Here is a 20,860-nt window from a genome sequence, read left to right as displayed (position 1 = left end):
TTATACCCCATGACCAAGTGAGATTTATCCCTAGGATGCAAGTAATAGTTCAACACATGAAAATCAATCAATGTTATACACCACATTAAAGGGACAAAGGATAAAAATCACACAATCGTTCCAATAGATGTAGAAAAGGCATTTGACAAGATTTAACACTCTTTTTTATTAAGAAAACACTCAACTAATTAGGAATAGAAAGAAATTACATCAACATTAAAAGGACATAGATGAAAAGCATGCCGTTCACATCATACTCAATTGTGAAAAACTGAAAGCTTTCCCTATAAGATTCAGAACAAGGTATGGATGTCCACTTTTGCAACTTCAATTCAACATAATACTGGAAGTCCTAGCTAGAGCGATTTGACACAAAAATAATTAAAAGTCATCTAAATAGAAAAGGAAGTGAAATTGTGGGAAACTGTTTATTGCCTTTACTATCTGATAAGTGTAGACAGAGAACCCCCCGAACGAAGGCTGGGTGCCTTTGAAGCCCTAGCAAAGGTCGGAGCTAGGCGCCACCTCTGTTTGTCCAGACAGTGGTAGCTGAAACTACTCCCCCATTTATTATTATGTAAATCCTTGATGATGGGCTAGTCTGCTTGTTACTAGGGGGTCACCTGCCTAAGGGCTATGCTATGGGGGCATCCCAAATCAATAAAAGCTTGGTGAGGTCTGAGCACAGAGGAAGTCCTTCAGGACTTGCCACCTGGTCCCCCAATATTGCAAAATTATCTCGTGTCTTTTTCTCTCATTTGTTGTGCGGCTCCTCTTTCAGATACCGAACCCTACTCCACACAGAACGTGGAGGAAGGAAACACCCAACAGAAATGATCTCTGTTTACAGATGACATGATTTTATATGTAGAAAACACTAAGTAATCCAGATCTTAGCTATTGTAAATAACACTTCTATGAATATAGGAGTGCATACATTCTAATTGGTGCTTCGGGTTTCTTTGGCTATATTCCTAGAAGTCAGATTACAGGTCAAATGGGAGTTCTATATTTAATATTTTAAGGAAACTCCATACTGTTTTCCATAATGGCTGCACCAGTCTGCATTCCCACCAGCAGTGTACTAGAGTCCCCTTTTCTCCACATCCTTGCCAGCACTTGTCATTTTTTGATTTGTTAATAGTAGCCATTCTGACAGGTGTGAGCTGATATACTTCATTGTTGTTTTAATTTGCATCTCTCTAATTATTACTGACTTTGAGCATTTTTTCATACATCTCTTGGCCATCTGTATATCCACTTTGGAGAAGTCTCTATTTAGGTCCTTTGCCCATTTTTTAACTGGGTTGTTTATCTTCCTTTTGTTAAGTTGTATGCATTCCTTATATATTTTAGACATTAACTCCTTATCAAATGTATCATTGCCAAATATGTTCTTGCATACAGTGGGCTCCCTTTAATTTTGTTGATGGTTTCTTTTGCTGTGCAGGAGCTCTTTATTTTGATGTAGTCCCATCTGTTTATTTTCTACTTGGTTTCCTTTGCCCTAGAAGCTGTATCGGTAAAGATATTGCTACAACAAATGTCCGCTATTTTGCTGCCTATAGCTTCTTCTAAGATTTTTATGGTTTCCCATCTTACATTTAAGCCCTTTATCCATTTTGAGTTTATTTTTGTGTATGGTGTAAGTTAGTGGTCTAGTTTCATTTTTTTGCATGTAACTGTCCAATTTTCCCAACACCATTTATTGAAGAGACTATCTTGACTCCATTGTATACTCTTGCCCCCTTTGTCAAATATTAATTGGCTTGGGTTGATTTCTGGGTTCTGTGTTCTGTTCCATTCATCTATATGCCTGTTCTTGTTCCAATACCAGGCTGTTTTGACTACAGTGGCTTTGTAGTATAACTTGAAACCTGGTATAGACTTTTAAATCATGTGCCTGGCACATAGTCAATGTTATTATTAGCTAACTAGAGGCCCGATGCATGAAATTTGTGCACAGAGGGGTTGTTCCCTCAGCCCAGCCTGCACCCTCTTCAATTAAGGATCAGGCCTAAACCGGCAGTTAGACATCCATCTCGCAGTCTGGGACCACTGGCTCCTAACTACTCACCTGCCTGCCTGCCTAATCACCCCTAACTGCCTCTGCCTGTCAGCCTGATCACCCCTAACAGCCCTCCCCTGCCAGCCTGGTTGCCCCCAACTGCCCTCCTCTGCTGGCCAATTTGGTTCTGATTGGTCAATTTCTATGTAAGTCAGTGTCAGAAGCTCTGCCTCCTAGGCAGCCATTGGTTTTTCACAGCACCCACATCTGGTTCTGATTGGTTGGTTCCTATGCCATTCAACATCAAAATCTCCACCTCCTAGGCAGCCATTGGTTTTTCACAGCACCCACATTTGGTTCTGATCGGTCGGTTCCTATGCCAGTAAGCATCTCTGGGCCTATCTCTGGGCCTGATCAGAGAGGCAGGGCTGAACAGTAGCCCCTGCCAAGGCCAGGAGAGAAAGAAAGGCCTGGCTGCTGGCAAAGCCCGGAAAGAAAAAGGGAGAGAAAGAGAAAGGCAAGTACCGATCAACAGCTGCCACTGAAGCTACAGATCAGACCCTGCCTCTCTCTGTGGGTCTCAGCCCCCTGGGCAGTCAGTGCTGGGTCACCAGGCTGCAGCGGGACAATCAGTGCTGGGTCGCCACAGCAACCCAGTGCTGACTGAAGGACTTCCCTGTTGGTCAGCCTTCGGTCATGATTGGTAGTTACAACCCTGGCCTTTTATATATTAGGTTATGAGCTTTAAGCACTTGCCTAAATAACCCAGAGTCATGGCTTCTCTTTCTATAAATTCAACTTCCATATTTACTATTCCATAAGAATTCATAACTTTGATCAGGAGAATAAAATGTACCTTCAAATAGGAACTACTGAATTCTACATTAAAAATGTCCTTACATAACAGCTCTATGAAGTCAATAAAGCTCCTTACAAACCAGAAAAAAACACACACAAAATTACTGCCACTTCTGAGGGTCAGTATCAACTAGTGTTCTAGCCTAGCTCTAGGAGTTCAAGTTTGGGCTAGGCTAAGAGAAGAATATTCTTTTTCGTTTGTTTGTTTGTTTGTTTGTTTGTTTTTAATTAAATCTTTATTGTTCAGACTATTACAGTTGTTCCTCTTTTTTCCCCCCATAGCTCCCCTCCACCCAGTTCCCACCCCACACTCTGCCTTTACCCCCCCGCACTGTCCTCATTCAGAGGTGTACAATTTTTGTCCAGTCTCTTCCTGCACCCCCCACACCCCTTTCTCCCCCAAGAATAGTCAGTCCACTCCCTTCTTATGCACATGATTCTACTACATTCACCAGTTTATTCTGTTCATCAGATTATTTATTCACTTGATTTTTAGATTCACTTGTTGATAGATGTGTATTTGTTGTTCATAATTTGTATCTTTACCTTTTTCTTCTTCTTCCTCTTCTTAAAGGATACCTTTCAGCACTTCATATAATACTGGTTTGGTGGTGATGAACTCCTTTAGCTTTTTCTTATCTGTGAAGCTCTTTATCTGACCTTCTATTCTGAATGATAGCTTTGCTGGGTAAAGTAATCTTGGTTGTAGGTTCTTGCTATTCATCACTTTGAATATTTCTTGCCACTCCCTTCTAGGCCTGCATAGTTTCTGTTGAGAAATCAGCTGACAGTCGTATGGGTACTCCCTTGTAGGTAACTGACTGTTTTTCTCTTGCTGCTTTTAAGATTCTCTCTTTGTCTTTTGCTCTTGGCATTTTAATTATGATGTGTCTTGGTGTGGTCCTCTTTGGATTCCTTTTGTTTGGGGTTCTCTGGGCTTCCTGGACTTGTAAGTCTATTTCTTTCACCAGGTAGGGGAATTTTTCTGTCATTATTTTTTCAAATAGGTTTTCAATATCTTTCTCTCTCTCTTCTTCTGGCACCCCCATAATTCGGATGTTGGTACACTTGAAGTTGTCCCAGAGGCTCCTTACACTATCTTCATATTTTTGGATTCTTTTTTCTTTTTGTTTTTCCAGTTGGGTGTTTCTTGCTTCTTCATATTTCAAATCTTTGACTTGATTCTTGCGATCCTCTAGTCTGCTGTTGGAAGTCTGTATAATATTCTTTATTTCAGCCAGTGTATGCTTAATTTCTAGTTGGTACTTTTTCATAACCTCGAGGGTCTCACTAGATTTATCGAGGGTCTCACTACATTTATTGGCGGTTTCTAGAAAGTTCTTGAAAAATCTTATAACCATGGTTTTGAACTCTATAGCCAGAAGTTTGCTGTCCTCCATTTCTGTCATTTGTGACCTGTTTCTTTGTCTCCGCATTTTTTATGCTTCCTTGTATTGATAGAGTGGCTTTGTGCGCTAGGTGTCCTATAGGACCCAGTGGCTCAGCCTCCCCAATTACCTGAGGTGGACATTCTTGGTGCACCCCTTTGTGGGCTTTGTGCACAGTCTTGTAGTTAAGCCTTGATTGTTGTAGGTATCACTGGGAGTAATTGACCTCCAGGCCAATTGGCTGTGAGAATCAGCTGTGTCTGCAGTGGGAGAACTTCTGTGCTGAAGACACCCTTATGGGGAAAGACTTGCTTCAGTGGGGCTTTGATGCTCACTGAGTCTTCCCCCTAAGTGTGTCCCTTATGGATCTGAGGAGTTGTAATCTGGATGGTCCCACTCGGACCACTTGGTACACTGGCACTTGGATCTCTAAGGAGGTACTAATTTAGCCTCTGCCTGAGGCTACCCAGCAGGAGTTATGGAGAGATCTTCAGATTACTCTTCTTTGTTTGGGGTTTGGAGGTGCCCAGATGAGGCCCAGCTGTGAAGCAATGCAAGCTGCTGTGGGGCCTTGGGCCTTCTTTTGGAAGTTATGGGTCTCTCTGACCCAGCTGCAGTTTGTTAGGTAATTTTAGATTGCAAAGGGCCAGGCCTTTCATATGCAAAAGTATCTGCAAACAGCTTGGGTGGGGTGGGGTCTCAGGAGATCAACAGGCTGGAGCAAGCAACTATGGCTGCTCCTCAGCCCTACCCTAAGAGGTCCTGCATCTCAGTGTCGGTAATTGCTGCAAGCACCTCTGAGAGAAAGCTGCCCTCGAGGTCCGACCAATGCCAGACAGTCCAGTTTCTCCCCGTATGAGTCTGGGTCCCCAAAGACTCACCCAAAACTGGAGTTCAGAGCCGTCGGAAACTTGAGACTCCCTCCCGGTTGAAGAAGACAACCGTGTCCTCAGTTGCCAGTCCTTTCCACGTGTGCCTTCGTACCTCTGCACTTTACTTCTGCACCTCCTCTGAGTCTCAGTGTGCTTTTTTCTTTCCTTCTAATTGTAGAATTTCCACTCAGCCAGCCTTCCTGTGGTTCTGGTTGATGTCCGTTTTGTATTTTAGTTGTATTTTTGAAGTTGTTGTGCGAGGCAGCAATTTTCAGTGTTTACCTATGCCGCCATCTTGATTTCTCTGAGAAGAATATTCTTTTCATTATTGAGCAGTCTCCAGAATTGGTGTCCATTATGAATCTAGTCTCCAGGTTAAGTCCTAAGAGCTGTGTGTGTTGTTCTTGCTACTGTTCCACCCAGATTTCTAGCACATGATTTAAAAGTTAAAGCTGCATCTTTAAGCCTATCGTACAGTGTTCTGGCCCAGATAAATGTCCCAGCAAATGTGTCAGGGATAGGTAATCGGAGGGTAAAGGAAGGTAGAAGATTTATCCTAGTCCCTTGCAAGAACTCTTAAAGGAGACACTACTATTCTGTTGTTCTCCATGGAATCAGAAACAATTTATATTCAGTGTATAATTATTATAAGCCCTGTGCTTAAAGTACCTGACACAAAGTTCACAGTGTTAGTTTCCTTCCATTTTTCCATGTTAATAGCTGCCTTTTAGCCATAACACTGTCTGAGACTTCCCCTACCAGAAAATAGAAAATTGAAAGAGATTAACCTAAGTGGTTTAGCTACTTGCCAGCATCCCAGATAAAACATTCACTGGGGCAGGGAAAGGCTAACCCATTGGCTCTAAATAGAATTTTACTTCAGGAACACCTTCTCCAATCTTCCCCTCACCCCACACTAAGTTGATATCATGTTGCAAATTCTCACTGCATCTTTTTAATTACCCTTTAGTATACAACATGTTTACAATATTTAATTTCATGCCTGCATTTCCATCAAGATACTATGCTCCATGAAGAGAGGGACATTCTCTTCCTTGTTCACTGCTGTATCCCCACCAGCTAGTACAGGATCTTGCACATATTAGGTGCTCAGTAGATTATTTGTTGAATTGATAAACACTCAATACAGTGGGGCCTTGACTTACAAGTGTCCCGACTAATGAGTTTTTCGAGATACGAGCCATCTCTCGGCTGATTTTTTGCTTTGAGTTGCGAGCTAAAATTCGGGTTACGAGCCAGTTTCAGATACCCCACCCCTAGTTGGCGCAGCGAACGTCACAGTGAATGCCACAACATCAGCCCAGCATCATGTGTCTCACTTGTTCACTTTATGATTTGACATACGAGTAGTTTGAGTTACAAGCCCCGTCATGGAACGAATTAAACTCGTAAGTCAAGGCCCCACTGTACATGTAACAATGAATCAATTCCTGGCATGATGAATGGGAATAATTAAGAGTTCTACTGGAGAACTTAGATTTCCAAATGAGATGGTTCTAGGAAAGGGTCTCACTGTAAAACAGTTTTTTTGGGAAAATGTTAATGATTTACCTGTGTTGGGTGAGTACATTTACAGCTGAAGGATGATTCGCACAGTAAGCCAAATACATGGATTTAAAATGAGGCATGAGGTTCAGTAGACAACCTCCTACTTTGTGTTGGTTTTCTGGAAATCTGTAGGTAAAACAGGTGGAACATAATGTAAAACAGAAAACAGGGGAGAAAGGAAGATGATTCAAATTAATACCAGGAACATGCAAACATTTCAAATTCTGCCAAAGTTAAAGGAGAAACTCTATTACAACCATTTTATCCATGAAACACAAATTCTTGACTGCTGCTGTAACTCTAATCACCAAACATAGGCCAATACATAGGGTCAGATACTTATTTAGAAACAGTAGGTAGGGTTTTCTTCTAAAATGCTTGTTCAAATTATAATATTCAAATTTTACTGGCCATACTAAAAATACTCTTGGCTAATTTAGATGAAGTTCAAGTATAAACAAAACTAATAAAATCCAAAAAGAAGTATTACATAGTCTTGGTGGCCTGGTGCTTGCTAGGCAGGGTGGCCTCAGGATTTTTAAAATTACAAACCACCTGCTTTCATTTATGGAAAAATCAGACAAATACCAGGAAGAAAAAAGTACTCAGGATTCCACCATTCAGAGATACTTATTATAACAATTTTGTCATATTCATTGGACTTTCTCCTACCTGTTTCTCTATAAAATGGAAAATAAAGATCACAAATCTAGTTTGTAATCTGCTCTTCTCACTTAGTGAACATCTTTCTATATGAATAATCTGGATCCTTATCAGCATTTGGAATGGCTCCTCAGATCTCTGTAGTGTGGGCTTTTATCATCGCCTTTCCTAGACAACCATCTGTGTCCCATAAAGAAATAGGTGGGGGGTGGGGATGGCTGGGGAGCGGTCAATGGATGAAAAAGGAGATATATGTAATACTATATGTAATACTTTAAACAATAAAGATTTTTTTTAAAAAAATAAGAAATCAATTACTATTAAATAAAATTTTTAAAAAAGAAACAGGTAATAGCCCCAATTTCTGTATAGATGATGAAAGTCACCAACTTCTCCAAAATACACTGCTTGGAAAATTAATCCTTCTACAGAAATATGTTGCCTGATGATCATTATAGTTCATTTTGTAGTATGAAGTTGAATACTTCAACAATCTAGCTAGCCATCAAATATGTGTTTTGGTTCACAGAAAGATACTTTTCCTTTCCCCACTTTTCATCTCTTTCAACTATTAGTATAATAGACATGATACCAGGAGTAATTAAAAGAGAAAAACAAGTTTGTGAAACCAAATGAATAATCTGAATAACTTTTCCAAGTAATTTACAATGTACAAAAGAAAATACCTAATCGATGTCAAAGTCTTCATCCATGGTTAATTGAGACCTTATTTCTCTCTTATACTGACCAGAAACAGTAAACTTATATGATTTTAAAATAAAGACAAAAATACAAATGATTTGACATTGTACAACCACCTGGTGCATCCTCTCTGCTCTGGGACAATACTCAAGTTGTATTAAAAGCATAGATATAAAGTACCCCTGTCTAAGACAAAAATTAAAAGGAAAATAAAACAAAAACAATGTTGCTAGCTATCCTTATAGCAATATGTGACACTTACTTTGAACATTCTTCTAAGGCTTGGCAGAGTGTCTGCTGAAATGTGCATACTTCCTCAAAGTTCCCCAATAAAGATGTAAACTCCACAGTACTCAGACTGAAAAAAACAACAACATATACATACATATGTATATATACATGGTTTCAGTGAATAGAACTTGACTCTAGTTATTTCTCTCTAGTCCAGTGAGCTGATAATTTGCTAGGAAGTAGCATATGAGTCAAGGGACGCAATCCATATATTTTAACTTTTTTTTTTTATTTATGCTAACTCCAGTTTTAAGCAACTTTCTAAAGCTTCTTTCCTTGATTTCTCTTTTCTATAATAAGAATAATGATCCTAAAGAAAATAAGTGTTTATAAGGTATTTTATGTATTTATCAGGTATTTTACAAAATAAGTAAATTAATACAAGTATTTAATATCTAAGTATCTACAGAGAACAGATTGGTGCTTGTCACATATGGGGGGTAGGGGTTGACCAAATGGGTGAAGGAAGTCAAAAGGTATAAACTTCCAGTTAGAAAATAAATGTGATGGAGATGCAATGCACAGCATGGTGACTATAGTTAATAATATTGCACAGCATATTTGAAAGCTGTTAAGAGGGTGGATCTTAGTAGTTCTCATCACAAGAAAAAAAATTTCTATAACTATATCGGGTGATGGTTGTTAACTAGACTTATTGTGGCAATCATTTCACAACATAAATATATATCAATCAAATCATTATGCTGTACACCTGAAACTAATACAATGCTATATGTCAATTATACCTCAATAAAAACATCTTAGCATCTAAACATGTAAAATACATCATAAGTGGAGATAAATGTAAAAAAAAATGAGTACTCTCTTCTAGAGGAGCTGGGAAAGTAATTGAAAGGTATTATATATGCTAATATAATGCACAGGGGGAAAAAGCAAAATCCAGTTTCTCCTATATTAAAATGCACATAAATCAACTAAAAAAATTCTATATGAGAGGAAGTAGGAGGAAAGAAAATAGCACTGATTTCTTTCTTTGTTTTTGGAGTGGAATGGAGTCAAACAAAAACAAACTGAACAATTTTGGCCAGGGCCTCTATATTAAAACTTTTCTCATTCATTCTTCCCCTATCAAAACAGAAACAGACTCATAGATACACAGAACAGACTGATAGCTGCCAGAGGGGAGAGGGGTTGGGGGACTGGGTGAAAAAGATGAAGGGATTGAGAAGTACAGATTGATAGTTACAAAATAGTCACCAGGGATATCAATCACAGCATAGAAAATAGAGTCAATAACCTATACTAATAAAATGGTAATATGCTAATTACACCAGACATCTTCCGGGCAACCTTCCAGATGTCCTTCTGGACAAAGCCACGGTGGTGGGGCCGAGGCAGAGGCAGTTAGGGGCAATCAGGCCGGCAAGGGAGAGCAATTAGGGGGATCAGGCCGGCAGGGGAGAGCAGTTAGTTAGGGGGATCAGGCTGGCAGTTAGGGCAATCAATCCGGCAGGGGAGAGCAGACAGGGGGATCAGGCCAGCAGGGGAGAACAGTTAGGGGCAATCAGGCAGGCAGGCAGAGTGGTTAGGGGCAATCAGGCAGGCAGGCAAGTGAGTGGTTAGGAGCCAGCGGTACTGCATTTCAAGAGGGATATCCGACTGCCAGTTTAAGCCTGATCCTGCAGGCATCCCCCAAGGGGTCCCAGATTGCAGAGGATTCAGGCTGGGCTGAGGGACACCGCCCCACACATGAATTTTGTGCACTGGGCCTCTAGTATTGTAATAACTATGTACGGTGCCAGGTGGGTACTGGAAATATCTAGCCACCATGCTGTACATTTGAAACTAATACAAAATAATATTGAATGTAAACTGTAATTGAAAAAAATACTAGTAGGTGATAACAACAAGAGCTAACAACACTCATATAGCACTTAACACTTATGCAAGCATTTTACAAATAATAACTCATTTGAACCTTACAACAACTTTATGATGTAGGTACTATTGTTTCTATCTTACATGTAAGGAAACCCAGGCACAGGAAGGTTATGCAAATCACCCCAAGTCACAAAGCCAGTAAATAGCGAAGTCAAAATTTGAATCAAAACATGCATGCATATAAGCATAAGTGATGGATGTGGACAACAAGGGGTGAGGGTGAGGGCAGAACTGGGGGGATGAGGGGATAATGGGGGGATAAGGACACATATGTAATACTTAATCAATAAAAAAATACATAATTTAAAAAATAAATTAAAAAAAATTCTAGCTTCAGAGCCCATACTCTTAACCACTTTTTGGAAGAAAACTTTGCTGAAGATTTGCTTAAAAGGCCAGTATCTGCCACATGTCCTTTCTCTTTAGTATAGTAATACTAAGGGAATATTTCCAAGAGAGTAATTTTTTTAAAATATATTTTATTGATTTTTTACAGAGAGGAAGGGAGAAAGATAGAGAGTTAGAAACATCAATGAGAGAGAAACATCGATCAGCTGCCTCCTGCACATGCCCCACTGGGGATGTGTCCGCAACCAAGATACATGCCCTTGACTGGAATCGAACCTGGGACCCTTGCATCCACAGACCGACGCTCTATCCACTGAGCCAAACCGGTTAGGGCCAAGAGAGTTATTTTTGCTGACAAAGAAAAAGAAGACCCCCAACAAATGTTACCAATAACCCCTAGAGTATAAAAAGCTCCCAGTTTCTCTACTCTAATGTCTTCCTGAACCAAGCTGGAAAACCCCTTTTATGGGTGTCGAAAGTGAAACCTTCAGCCAGCTTCCCTGGTTGTTACTCTCTCACAGCCCCAAAGAACTTGACTGGGCTTATTTGGCCCCTTCAGGATCAGACAATAAATAATCTGGTTTGGCTCAAATCATTCTGGGGTCTCCAAGACAGAACCAATGGAAACTTACTATAACTGCATTTTGAATTTATTTGGGAACAGTTCAGTTCTGACTCAGGTCTCTCACCTCCTCTAACCTGGTTCTTTTCCTTTCCTCTCCTCGTACTGTTTCTTGATTACTAATCAGTCACTCCTTCATTTGAAATCTTACGATCTCCCCTCCCAGGGTTACCACTTCAGTGTCCCTCTTCTCCTCTGCCTGTCACCTCAAAAGGCACATTTCACTCGGTGGCAGGAGACAAAATGATCCAATCTGGCCACTGACTGGTTGTGTGATGGGTACAGCAGAAAGCCTTTATGGACTTCAGTTTTCTTATTTATTTAGTGGGGACAGTCATTTCTTCCAGGGCACTAGACCCAGTGATTCATTGAGGTTCCATTCAGCTCTAAGAACCATGATTCATAGAACACTTCATGTTTTACATAATAATGACAAAAGACATTTTGTTGATTATGTTCAAACTCTTACAAAACACAGGAATACAAAGTCCTTTCATACTGAAGTAAGATTCGCATAGGGCCAAGAAAATAACCAAGTGCAAAATTTAGCAAGACATTATGCCTAAGCAAACATGATTTGGAAAAAAAGGAGAAAAGTGAAATATATTAAACTTATTCAAGCCTGAAGTCAATAGTTTAGGCAACTGTCTAACAAAATAAACTCTTACTAAAGTAAAAGAGGAGGCTTTTGTTTTCCATTATATGGACCAACTGCTAAATTTTCTATTTGACTTATAGATCATAATCTGTAGTAAAGATTAATAAATTAACATAAAAATACAAACAAATGCAGTGAGGCACTAATTTGTTAAATATGTTATTCCTACAAGCACACAAAAAATGAATGGCCAATATTTTTCATTTGTGAAAATTAAGTTTTCAAATCAGGCCTCAGACAATCACTTCAGGTTTCTAAGACCAGAATAAGTTCAGAACATTTTATTTTAAAAAACATTTTTGCATCTCTTTATCATTCACTTTTGCCTGGGTAAAATACTGCTTTGAATTGTTCTTATGAACATTCATAAAATGCCACACTTTTTCCACTCTCGGCGCATGGGAAAGAATTTCCGCCCTGGCAAGCAAACGTCAGAGTGAGCAAAAGAATTTTCAGTTTATGCGCTTTCTGGATAAAAACACCAACAAGCTCTTTTTCTGTGATGTAAAACCAGATGTATCACTTAAAACATATAGCATAAAAATTGTGAGACAGAAATGCAGATCTACTCATCCCTTCCACAGCCAGAAGAGAAAGAAAACCATGTTCTTTTCTGTTGCCTTGATCATGTTCTTAGCAACCTGTGATCTGTGGAAATTCTTCTAAAGGGCAATATCAATTATTCAGTGACATGAGAGCAATGACTCCATATTGCTGATGTTATCTTGCTTTATTTAGTGAGCGGTTTCAAATATAAATCTTACTTGTTATTGGACTGCAGGGGTCTTAAGTAAGTAACAAGAAGAGACTGAAGTTCTTTAGCATAATCTTTTTCAGTGTCTAGTATGTTCTGTAACACCTGTGGAGAAACAAAGATCAAGGAATTATAATTGTCAGGACAGTCAGTCCAAGATAAAATTATAACTTTAGATCTTTTAATCAAATTACTAGATCAACATCCCATTTACTCAGGCTAGCAGTATAAGTAAGAAGCACAAAGTCTGAATGCACTTTGTTTCATTCTAGCAAACTACTTTTATAATTGCATCACAAGAAAAGTCTCAGTTAGCTAACAAAGGATCATCATTCCCATTTTATGTATGGAAAAATTGAGACCAGCTACCTTAATCCATAGAGCAGGTCGTTGAATAATGTTATTTTGTTCAACATCGTTTTATTATAATGTTAATGAGATGCTGTAGGAATCTAACTCTTGTTGATATCAATTAATCCAGTGGTCGCCAACCAGTGCTCCATGGACCACTAGTGGTCTGTGAGGCCCGAAAGGTTGGCAACTGCTGATAGTCTATGGCAGTGGTCGGCAAACTGCGGCTTGTGAGCTACATGCGACTCTTTGGCCCCTTGAGTGTGGCTCTTCCTAAGCCATAGGAGTACCCTAATTAAGTTAATAACAATGTACCTACCTATATAGTTTAAGTTTAAAAAAATTTGGCTCTCAAAAGAAATTTCAATCGTTGTACTGTTGACATTTGGCTCTGTTGACTAATGAGTTTGCCGACCACTGGTCTATGGTAAAATTCGTTTTCTTATACATCATTTCACTTAAAGTCATAGAACCTCTCAACGGCGTTGTGAGAACTTACTGTAGAGATTCAATCAATATCAAGATAATATAACAATAACTGATGTCAAACATCACAAACGATTTTTTAAGTTATGTTTTTGATAAGACCCTTAGGGAACAAAATCTGAGGACACTGAATTTTCAAACAAGGTTAAAACTGGTCTTTTAATAAAGATAAAAGGTGCTGGTATAAACAATTCAAAGAGAAAAAGAAGCTGAAATGTGAGAAATTTAACAAGGGAAATAATACTTACCAGTATTATTAATGACAAACCAATTAAATCCTATAGGCAAAACAACCAATGTATAGGCTCATAATTTCTCTTCCCCTATCAGTTGTAGGGTCACACCCCATTTCCTAGCCTCTCTGGAGGCACATACAGCTTTCACTTTGAGCTCCTAGGTATAACCAAGCTTACATTTTTACATATTTTCTCTCATATAGCCCTAATTCTTTCAACAAAAAATTCATTGAATATCCAGTCAATGCCAAATGCCATGTTGTCTGCAGGAAGTTTCCACCCTATTTGTAGAAGGAGATATTAAACAAGACAATGAGGGATCACAAGACAGTGTAAAGCATTCTTAGCTAGGAGAGGCCCCTGAGTCTACCAATATGCCATACATATACTCACAAGACAATGCACGATGACCTGATTTTGAAAGATGGAATGAACAATGCAACTGGAGCCCAGGTAGCAGTGGGCTTTTTGGGAATCAACTGGTCTAGAGCGTGGTCATCCACACTTTGCTATTGACTGACAGGTCGCTTCAAATTTAAGGCTTTGCTCACCTCATCTCAAATCATGACATTTCACCTACCTTCAGTGACGACTGTGAAGAGATAGTAAGACACCTGTACAGGTAGGTGCTGGGTGAGTGGGAAACAGTCCGAACAATTTAAGGGGTTAAAAAGGTTTCTGAATGGCAGCAATGTTGACATTTCAGACCAGATAATTATTCGCTGTGAGGGGATGCCCTGTGCACTATAGGATGTTGAGCAGCATCCTATATCCACTAGATGCCAGTTGCATGCCATCCTCTACCCCAGTTATGACAACCAAAAATATCTCTAGACATTGTCAAATGTCACCGGAAGGGTAATATGACCCCCTAGTTGAGAACTACTGGTTTAGAAGAACAAGGGACACAAGGGTGGCTTCAAAAGCTGGGGATTATAAACACAGAAAGACAAATACCACATGATTTCACTTATATGTGGAAACTAATTAACAAAATAAAGCGGCAAGCAAAATAGAACCAGGGGTATAGATACATGGAACAAACTGACAAGTGTCAGAGGGAAGAGGGGAGGGGGGACTGGTTGAAAGAAGGTGAAGGGATTAACCAAAGAACATATATGTATGCCACATACACACAAACAACAGTGTGGTGATGGCCAAAGGGAAGGGGGCTGGGGCTGGTGAAGGCTGGCAAAGGGGTAGAAAGTGGAGATATGGGTATCTGTAATAAGGTCAACAAAAAAAAAAAGCTGGGGCTTAAATGGTAGCCCTTCCTCCCCAGCCACTAATGTCTACTCTCAGTTCCTCTATTGTTCAGAAACTATTCTTTAAAGTTATAAATGTAAATTCAGGGGCCTGGTGGGACTAAAGTTCTCTGAAATTAATCCAATAATGAAATATAAATGTCACCCCTATACAAAGTCTAAGCACAATAAAGGGAATTAGAAACTAACTTGAGATTAATTTTTTAAAAAGCACATAAAGAACATATGGAATGCAGTTAAAGCAGTGCTTAGGAGACAAATATATAGCTGTGAATGCCATCAAATAATGACAATAAATACATATCCATCAACACGTGAATCTCAAAGTCAAAAATAAACAAACAAGGAATCTAATGAACAAAATAAACTGATGAATAAAATAGAATCAGAGACATGGAAGCATGGAACAGACTGACAAATCTCAGAGGGAATCGAGGAGGGGTACGGGATGAGCTTAACCAAAGATCTGACCTATGGACAAAGACAGTAGGGTAGTGAAGGCCTGGGGCGGGGCACAAACCAGGTGGAGGGGGGCAATGGGGGGGACATCTGTAGTACTCTCAACAATAAAGACTTAAAAATTAAGTTAAAAAGCCAAAAAAAAAGAGATGAATTTGGACTTCTGATTTCCAGTCTTGCATTTAAGAAGCTTGTAAGTCATTACTCTATCCTAATAACAAGTAAATAGCTGAACACACTGAAAGAAAACTTATCTTCTCTTATATCTGTCAGTGAGTTGTGGTCATGGGGAAAACACTACTCCCTAAATTGGAGAAACAGACAGAAAGATACAGAGAATCAAAACTTGCTGGAGAGGAAACCCAGGAGCAGAAGTCTCCATGGGAATTGGAACCTGGGTAGGAAAACCTGAACTGAAATGAATAGCTGGGGCCTCAATGCAAAACAGTATGAAAGTTAAAAACTCTAGGGGCCCAGTCACACTTTTGTGACTTTTACTTCCAGTAGCTCTAAAGGGTTCTCACAATGGAGATAGGAGGATAATCCCACTCATACTTCAGAAAATTCTGTTCTTCGTAACAAGGTTTCCTCTCAAGAGAGCAATAATTTTACCATAGCCTAACCTATTGGGGTTTTATCAGAGCCTAACATATCTAGGAGAAGGGAAATACCCCTTCTGAAAATTCTGATCTTGAAGTCCCACCTAAGGGAGGAAAAAGAAAAAAACTGAGAAGCGCTGGTGAAGCTTACAATCTAGGGACATAAGCTCACCAAAAGATGGAGAACTAATCATAGAACATTAAAACACTTCCTCACACCTCACCATCACATTACTAAAGGCCAATTTACTACAATTCCTTTTACCTAGTACATCATGTCTGGTTTCCAACAAAAAAATTACAAAGCATACTAAAAGGTAAAAAAAAAAAAAAAAGCAAACATTAGAATGAGAGGCAAATATGGCAGGAATGTTGGCATTATCAGACCAGGATTTTAATGTAACTATGATTAATATGCTAAGACCGGTAATAGTAAAAGTAGATAACATATAAGAACAGATTGATATTGTAAGCAGAGAGAAATACTAAGAAAGAATAAAAATGAAATTCTGAAAATAAAAAACACTATAAAAGAAATGAAGAATGCCTTGGATGAGCTCATTAGTAGGCTGAGCCACTGAAGAATCTCTGAGCTTGAAGATATGTCAATAGAAACTTCCAAAACATAAAAGCAAATAGAAAAAAAAAAGACTAAAAAATTGGAACAGAATACTTCAAAAGTGGGGGACAATACCTAACAATGTGTGATGAGAATACCAAAAGAAAGAGAAAAAGGAACAGAAGAAACATTTGAAACAATGACAGAATTTCCCTAAATTAATGTTAGACACAGAACCACAGATCCAGAAAGCAGAATAAATGCTCCCCCTCCCTCCACCAAAAAAACCCCACCTAGTCATATTATTTTCAAACTCTAGAAAAATCAAAGATAAAGAAAAAATCTTAAAAGAAGCCAGAGGAAAAAGACAGCTTACCTATAGAGGATCTAAGATAACAATTATATTCCACTTCTCCTTATAAACCATGCAAGTAAGAGGAGAATGGAGTGAAATATTTAAAGTGTTGAGGGGGGGGGGACCACCAACCTGGAATTCTGTATCCTGTGAAACTTTTTTTTCAAAAGTCAAGAAGCAATAAAGACTTTATCAAGTATACAAATATTGAGGGAAATTTTTTTCAGTAGACCTGCCTTGCAAGAAATATTTTTAAAAACTTCTTCAGATCCCTAGCCAGTCTGGCTCAGTGAATAGAGCGCCAGCCTGCAGACCAAAGGGTCCCAGGTTCGATTCTGGTCAAGGGTACATGCCCCGGTTGCAGTCTCAATCCCCAGTGGGGGCCGTGCAGGAGGCAGCTGATCAATGATTCTCTCTCATCATTGATGTTTCTATCTCTCCCTTCCTCTCTGAAATCAATAAAAATATATTTTAAAAAAAAACTTCAGAGAGAAGGAAAATGCTAAAGGTCAAAAACTCAAAAAGCATGGGGGAAGGAGTAAGTGAAGGTAAAGTAAAATGTTATTTTTCTTATTATTAGTCAATCTAACAGATAAGTTTGTTCAGAATAACAGTAGAAATAAAAATAATAGATCATATATGCTTATATATAATGCTGATATACACTTATGTATAAGTGAAATGAATGAAAAAAATGATAGAGGGATGGGGGGAAGGAATTAGGAACATGTTGTTATTATGAGGTACTTGCACTACCTGTGAAGCCATACAGTATTATTTAAAAGTGGACTTGGACTAATTCTAAATGTATATTGCAAATTGTAGGGCAATCACTAAAAAAAAGTAAAATAATTCCTAGAAAGGCACAAACTACCAAAACTGACTCACAAAAAAATAGAAAATCTGAATAGATCCACAACAAGTAAAGAGGTTGAATTACTATTCAAAACAACTTGTCATAAGTTAAAGCCGAGGATGAGATGGCTGATTCTACCAAAAGTTTAAAAAATGCATACCAATCCTTCACAAACGCTTAAAATTTTGGAAAAGAAGTGCAAAGTTAGAGTGTACACTTTCCAATTTCAAAACTCACTGCAAAACTATAGTAACAAGAAAGTTTAGTACTGGCATAGGATAGATACATAGATCAATGGAATAGAATTGAGTGTCCAGAAATGAACTTATGGTCAATTGATTTTTGACAAGCATATTTTGACAAGAAATTTCAAAAGAAAAAAAAATGGCCTTTTCAACAAATGGTGTTGGGACCACTGGATATCTACATGCAAAAGAAAGAATTTGTATTCCTACTTCACACCACATGCAAAAATTAACTCAAAATTGATTCAAGTCTTAAAATTACAAAACTTTAAATGAAAACAAAGAAGGAAATCTACATGACCTTGGATTCATCCACGAAATCTTGGATGACACCAAAAGCACAAGCAGAAAGAGAAAAAAAATAGAGAAATTAGAATTTATGATAATTTAAAAATCTGTGTGACAAAAAGACATTATCAAAAAAGTAAAAAAGCCCTAACCAGTTTGGCTCAGTGGATAGAGCATTGGCCTGCGGACTGAAGGGTCCCAGGTTCGATTCTGGTCAAGGGCATGTACCTTGGTTGCAGGCACATCCCCAGGAGGAGGTGTGCAGGAGGCAGCTGATCGATGTTTCTCTCTCGTCGATGTTTCTAACTCTCTATCCCTCTCCCTTCCTCTCTATAAAAAATCAATAAAATATTTTTTTTTAAAAGTGAAAAAACAACCCACAGAATGGGAGGAATATTTACAAATTATACATCTGATGAGGAATATATAAAAAACTCTTACAACTCAATAATAAAAATAATCAATTAAAAGTTGGGAAAATATTTGAATAGACATTTCTCCAAAGAAGATATACATGTGGCCAATGAGCACACAAAAATATGCTCAACATCATTAACCACTAGGGAAATGCTAATCAAAACCACAATAATGAGATACTACTTCACACTCATTAGAGTGGTTATAAGAAAAAGAAAATATACAATAAGTGTTGTTGCAAAGGTGGAGAAACTGGAACCCTCATACATTGCCAATTGGAATGTTAAAAGGTGTAGATGCTGTGGAAAACAGTGTACCAGTTCCTCAAAAAGTTAGACATAAAGTTACCAAATGACCCAGCAATTCCACTCCTAGGGAAATGAAAACATATGTCCACACAAAAATTTGCACATGAATTTTTACAGCAGCATTATTTATAGTAACCAAGCAGTGGAAATAATTCAAAGATCCATCAACTGATGAATGGATATACAAAACCTGGTATATCCATATGATGGAAGATTATCTAACCTAATAAAAGAGAAACATGCAAATTGACCATACTTCTGCTACACCCAAGCCACGCCCACCAGCCAATCAGAGCAACTATATGCAAATTAACCCAATCAAGATGGCTGCCGGCAGCCACGGAGCTGGAGCAAGAAGAAGGCTTGGTTGCCCTGGTGATGGAGAAAGCCAAGCTTCCTGCCTGCCCTGGCTGGCTGTGGCCTCCACTCAAGGCAACAAAGTTTCAATTATAGAAGATAAATAAATCCCAGATACCTGCTTCCAGCCAGCCTCCACTGGGAGCTTGCGTGGCTGGGGGCCATAGTCAGCCTGCAAACAGCCATCAGCCCCTCACCCAGGATGGCCACACCCTCATGAGGTGAGGGTCCCTGGTGGGGGGCTTGGCCAGCCTGCAAACAGCCATCAGCCCCTCACCCAGGCTGGCCAGTCACCCCAGCGGGACCCCCACCCTGATCCGGGACACCCTTCAGGGCAAACCAGCTGGCCCCCACCCATGCACCAGGCCTCTATCCTATATAATAAAAGGGTAATATGCAAATTGACCCTAACTGCAGAATGACTGGGAATGACTGGTCACTATGACACACACTGACTACCAGGGGGCAGACGTTCAATGCAGGAGCTGCCCCCTGGTGGTTGGTGTGCTCCCACAGGGGGAGCTCTGCTCAGCCACAAGCCAGGCTGACGGCTGCCAGTACAGCGGTGGTAGTGGGAGCCTCTCCCGCCTCCTCCGCAACACTAAGGATGTCCGACTGCAGCTTAGGCCTGCTTCCTGCTGGCAAGTGGATATCCCCTGAGGGCTCCCAGGCTGCCAGAGGGATTTCTGACTGCCAGCTTAGGCCCAATCCCCCAGGAGCAGGCCTAAGCCAGCAGGTGGTCATCCCCCGAGGGGTCCCAGACTGGGAGAGGGCACAGGCTGGGCTGAGGGACCCCCCCGAGTGCACAAATTTTTGTGCACTGGGCCTCTAGTTCAGCCATAAAAAGAAAGGAAGTACTGACACATTCTACAGCATGGATGAACCTTGAAAACGTTATGCTAAGTGAAAGAAGTGAGACACAAAAGAACAAATATTATATGAAATGTCCAGAATAGGCAAAATCCATAGAAACAAAAAGATTAGTGGTTGTCAAGGGCTTGGAGGGAGTACCTGCTAATGAGAATTTCTTATTAGGGTGGTGAAAATGTTATAAAATAAGCTAGTGGTGATCACACAACTCTGTTAATTTACTAAAAATCAGTGAATTTTACACTTTTAAATGGTAAGTTTAAAAGTGGTATGTAAATTATATGTCAATAAAGCTGCTATTTTAAAAATTCAAAGCACAAATTTCTCATTTGTCAATAAAACCTTCTGTTTATTTCTGACTTCAAGTCTTTATACAGTATCATGTCCCTCCAACTCAAATTTGTCCATCACTATAGCTCTCTGCCCAGCTGTGCTGTTGTTCACTGCAATACTTCAAGTAATTACTTACACTCATATATTCATATTTATATTCTTAGAAATGGAAAGAACTGCACTAGAATTCAATGGTACCATATTATACTAAGCAAAAGGTAAAGCTCATATTCATATTGCT

General features: G+C 39.3%; 1 protein-coding gene across 5 annotated transcripts in view; it reads right to left on the bottom strand.

Moving 5' to 3' along the window:
- Positions 1–20,860, bottom strand: part of ARHGEF6 (Rac/Cdc42 guanine nucleotide exchange factor 6) — a 129,152-nt gene that overhangs the window by 44,539 nt on the left and 63,753 nt on the right. For all 5 annotated transcript variants that reach the window (XM_059680246.1, XM_059680244.1, XM_059680247.1 and 2 more), the window contains 3 exons: positions 12,646–12,740; positions 8,323–8,418; positions 6,699–6,821 (listed from right to left, as the gene is read on the bottom strand). In XM_059680246.1, coding sequence (XP_059536229.1) covers positions 6,699–6,821; positions 8,323–8,418; positions 12,646–12,740 — 314 coding nt within the window. The remainder of the gene's footprint in view (positions 1–6,698; positions 6,822–8,322; positions 8,419–12,645; positions 12,741–20,860) is intronic.

The sequence above is a fragment of the Myotis daubentonii genome, chromosome X (genome assembly GCF_963259705.1).
Source record: "Myotis daubentonii chromosome X, mMyoDau2.1, whole genome shotgun sequence".
NCBI lineage: Eukaryota > Metazoa > Chordata > Mammalia > Chiroptera > Vespertilionidae > Myotis > Myotis daubentonii.
Note: the sequence above shows the minus strand (reverse complement) of the source record. Positions and strands in the feature narration are given on the sequence as shown.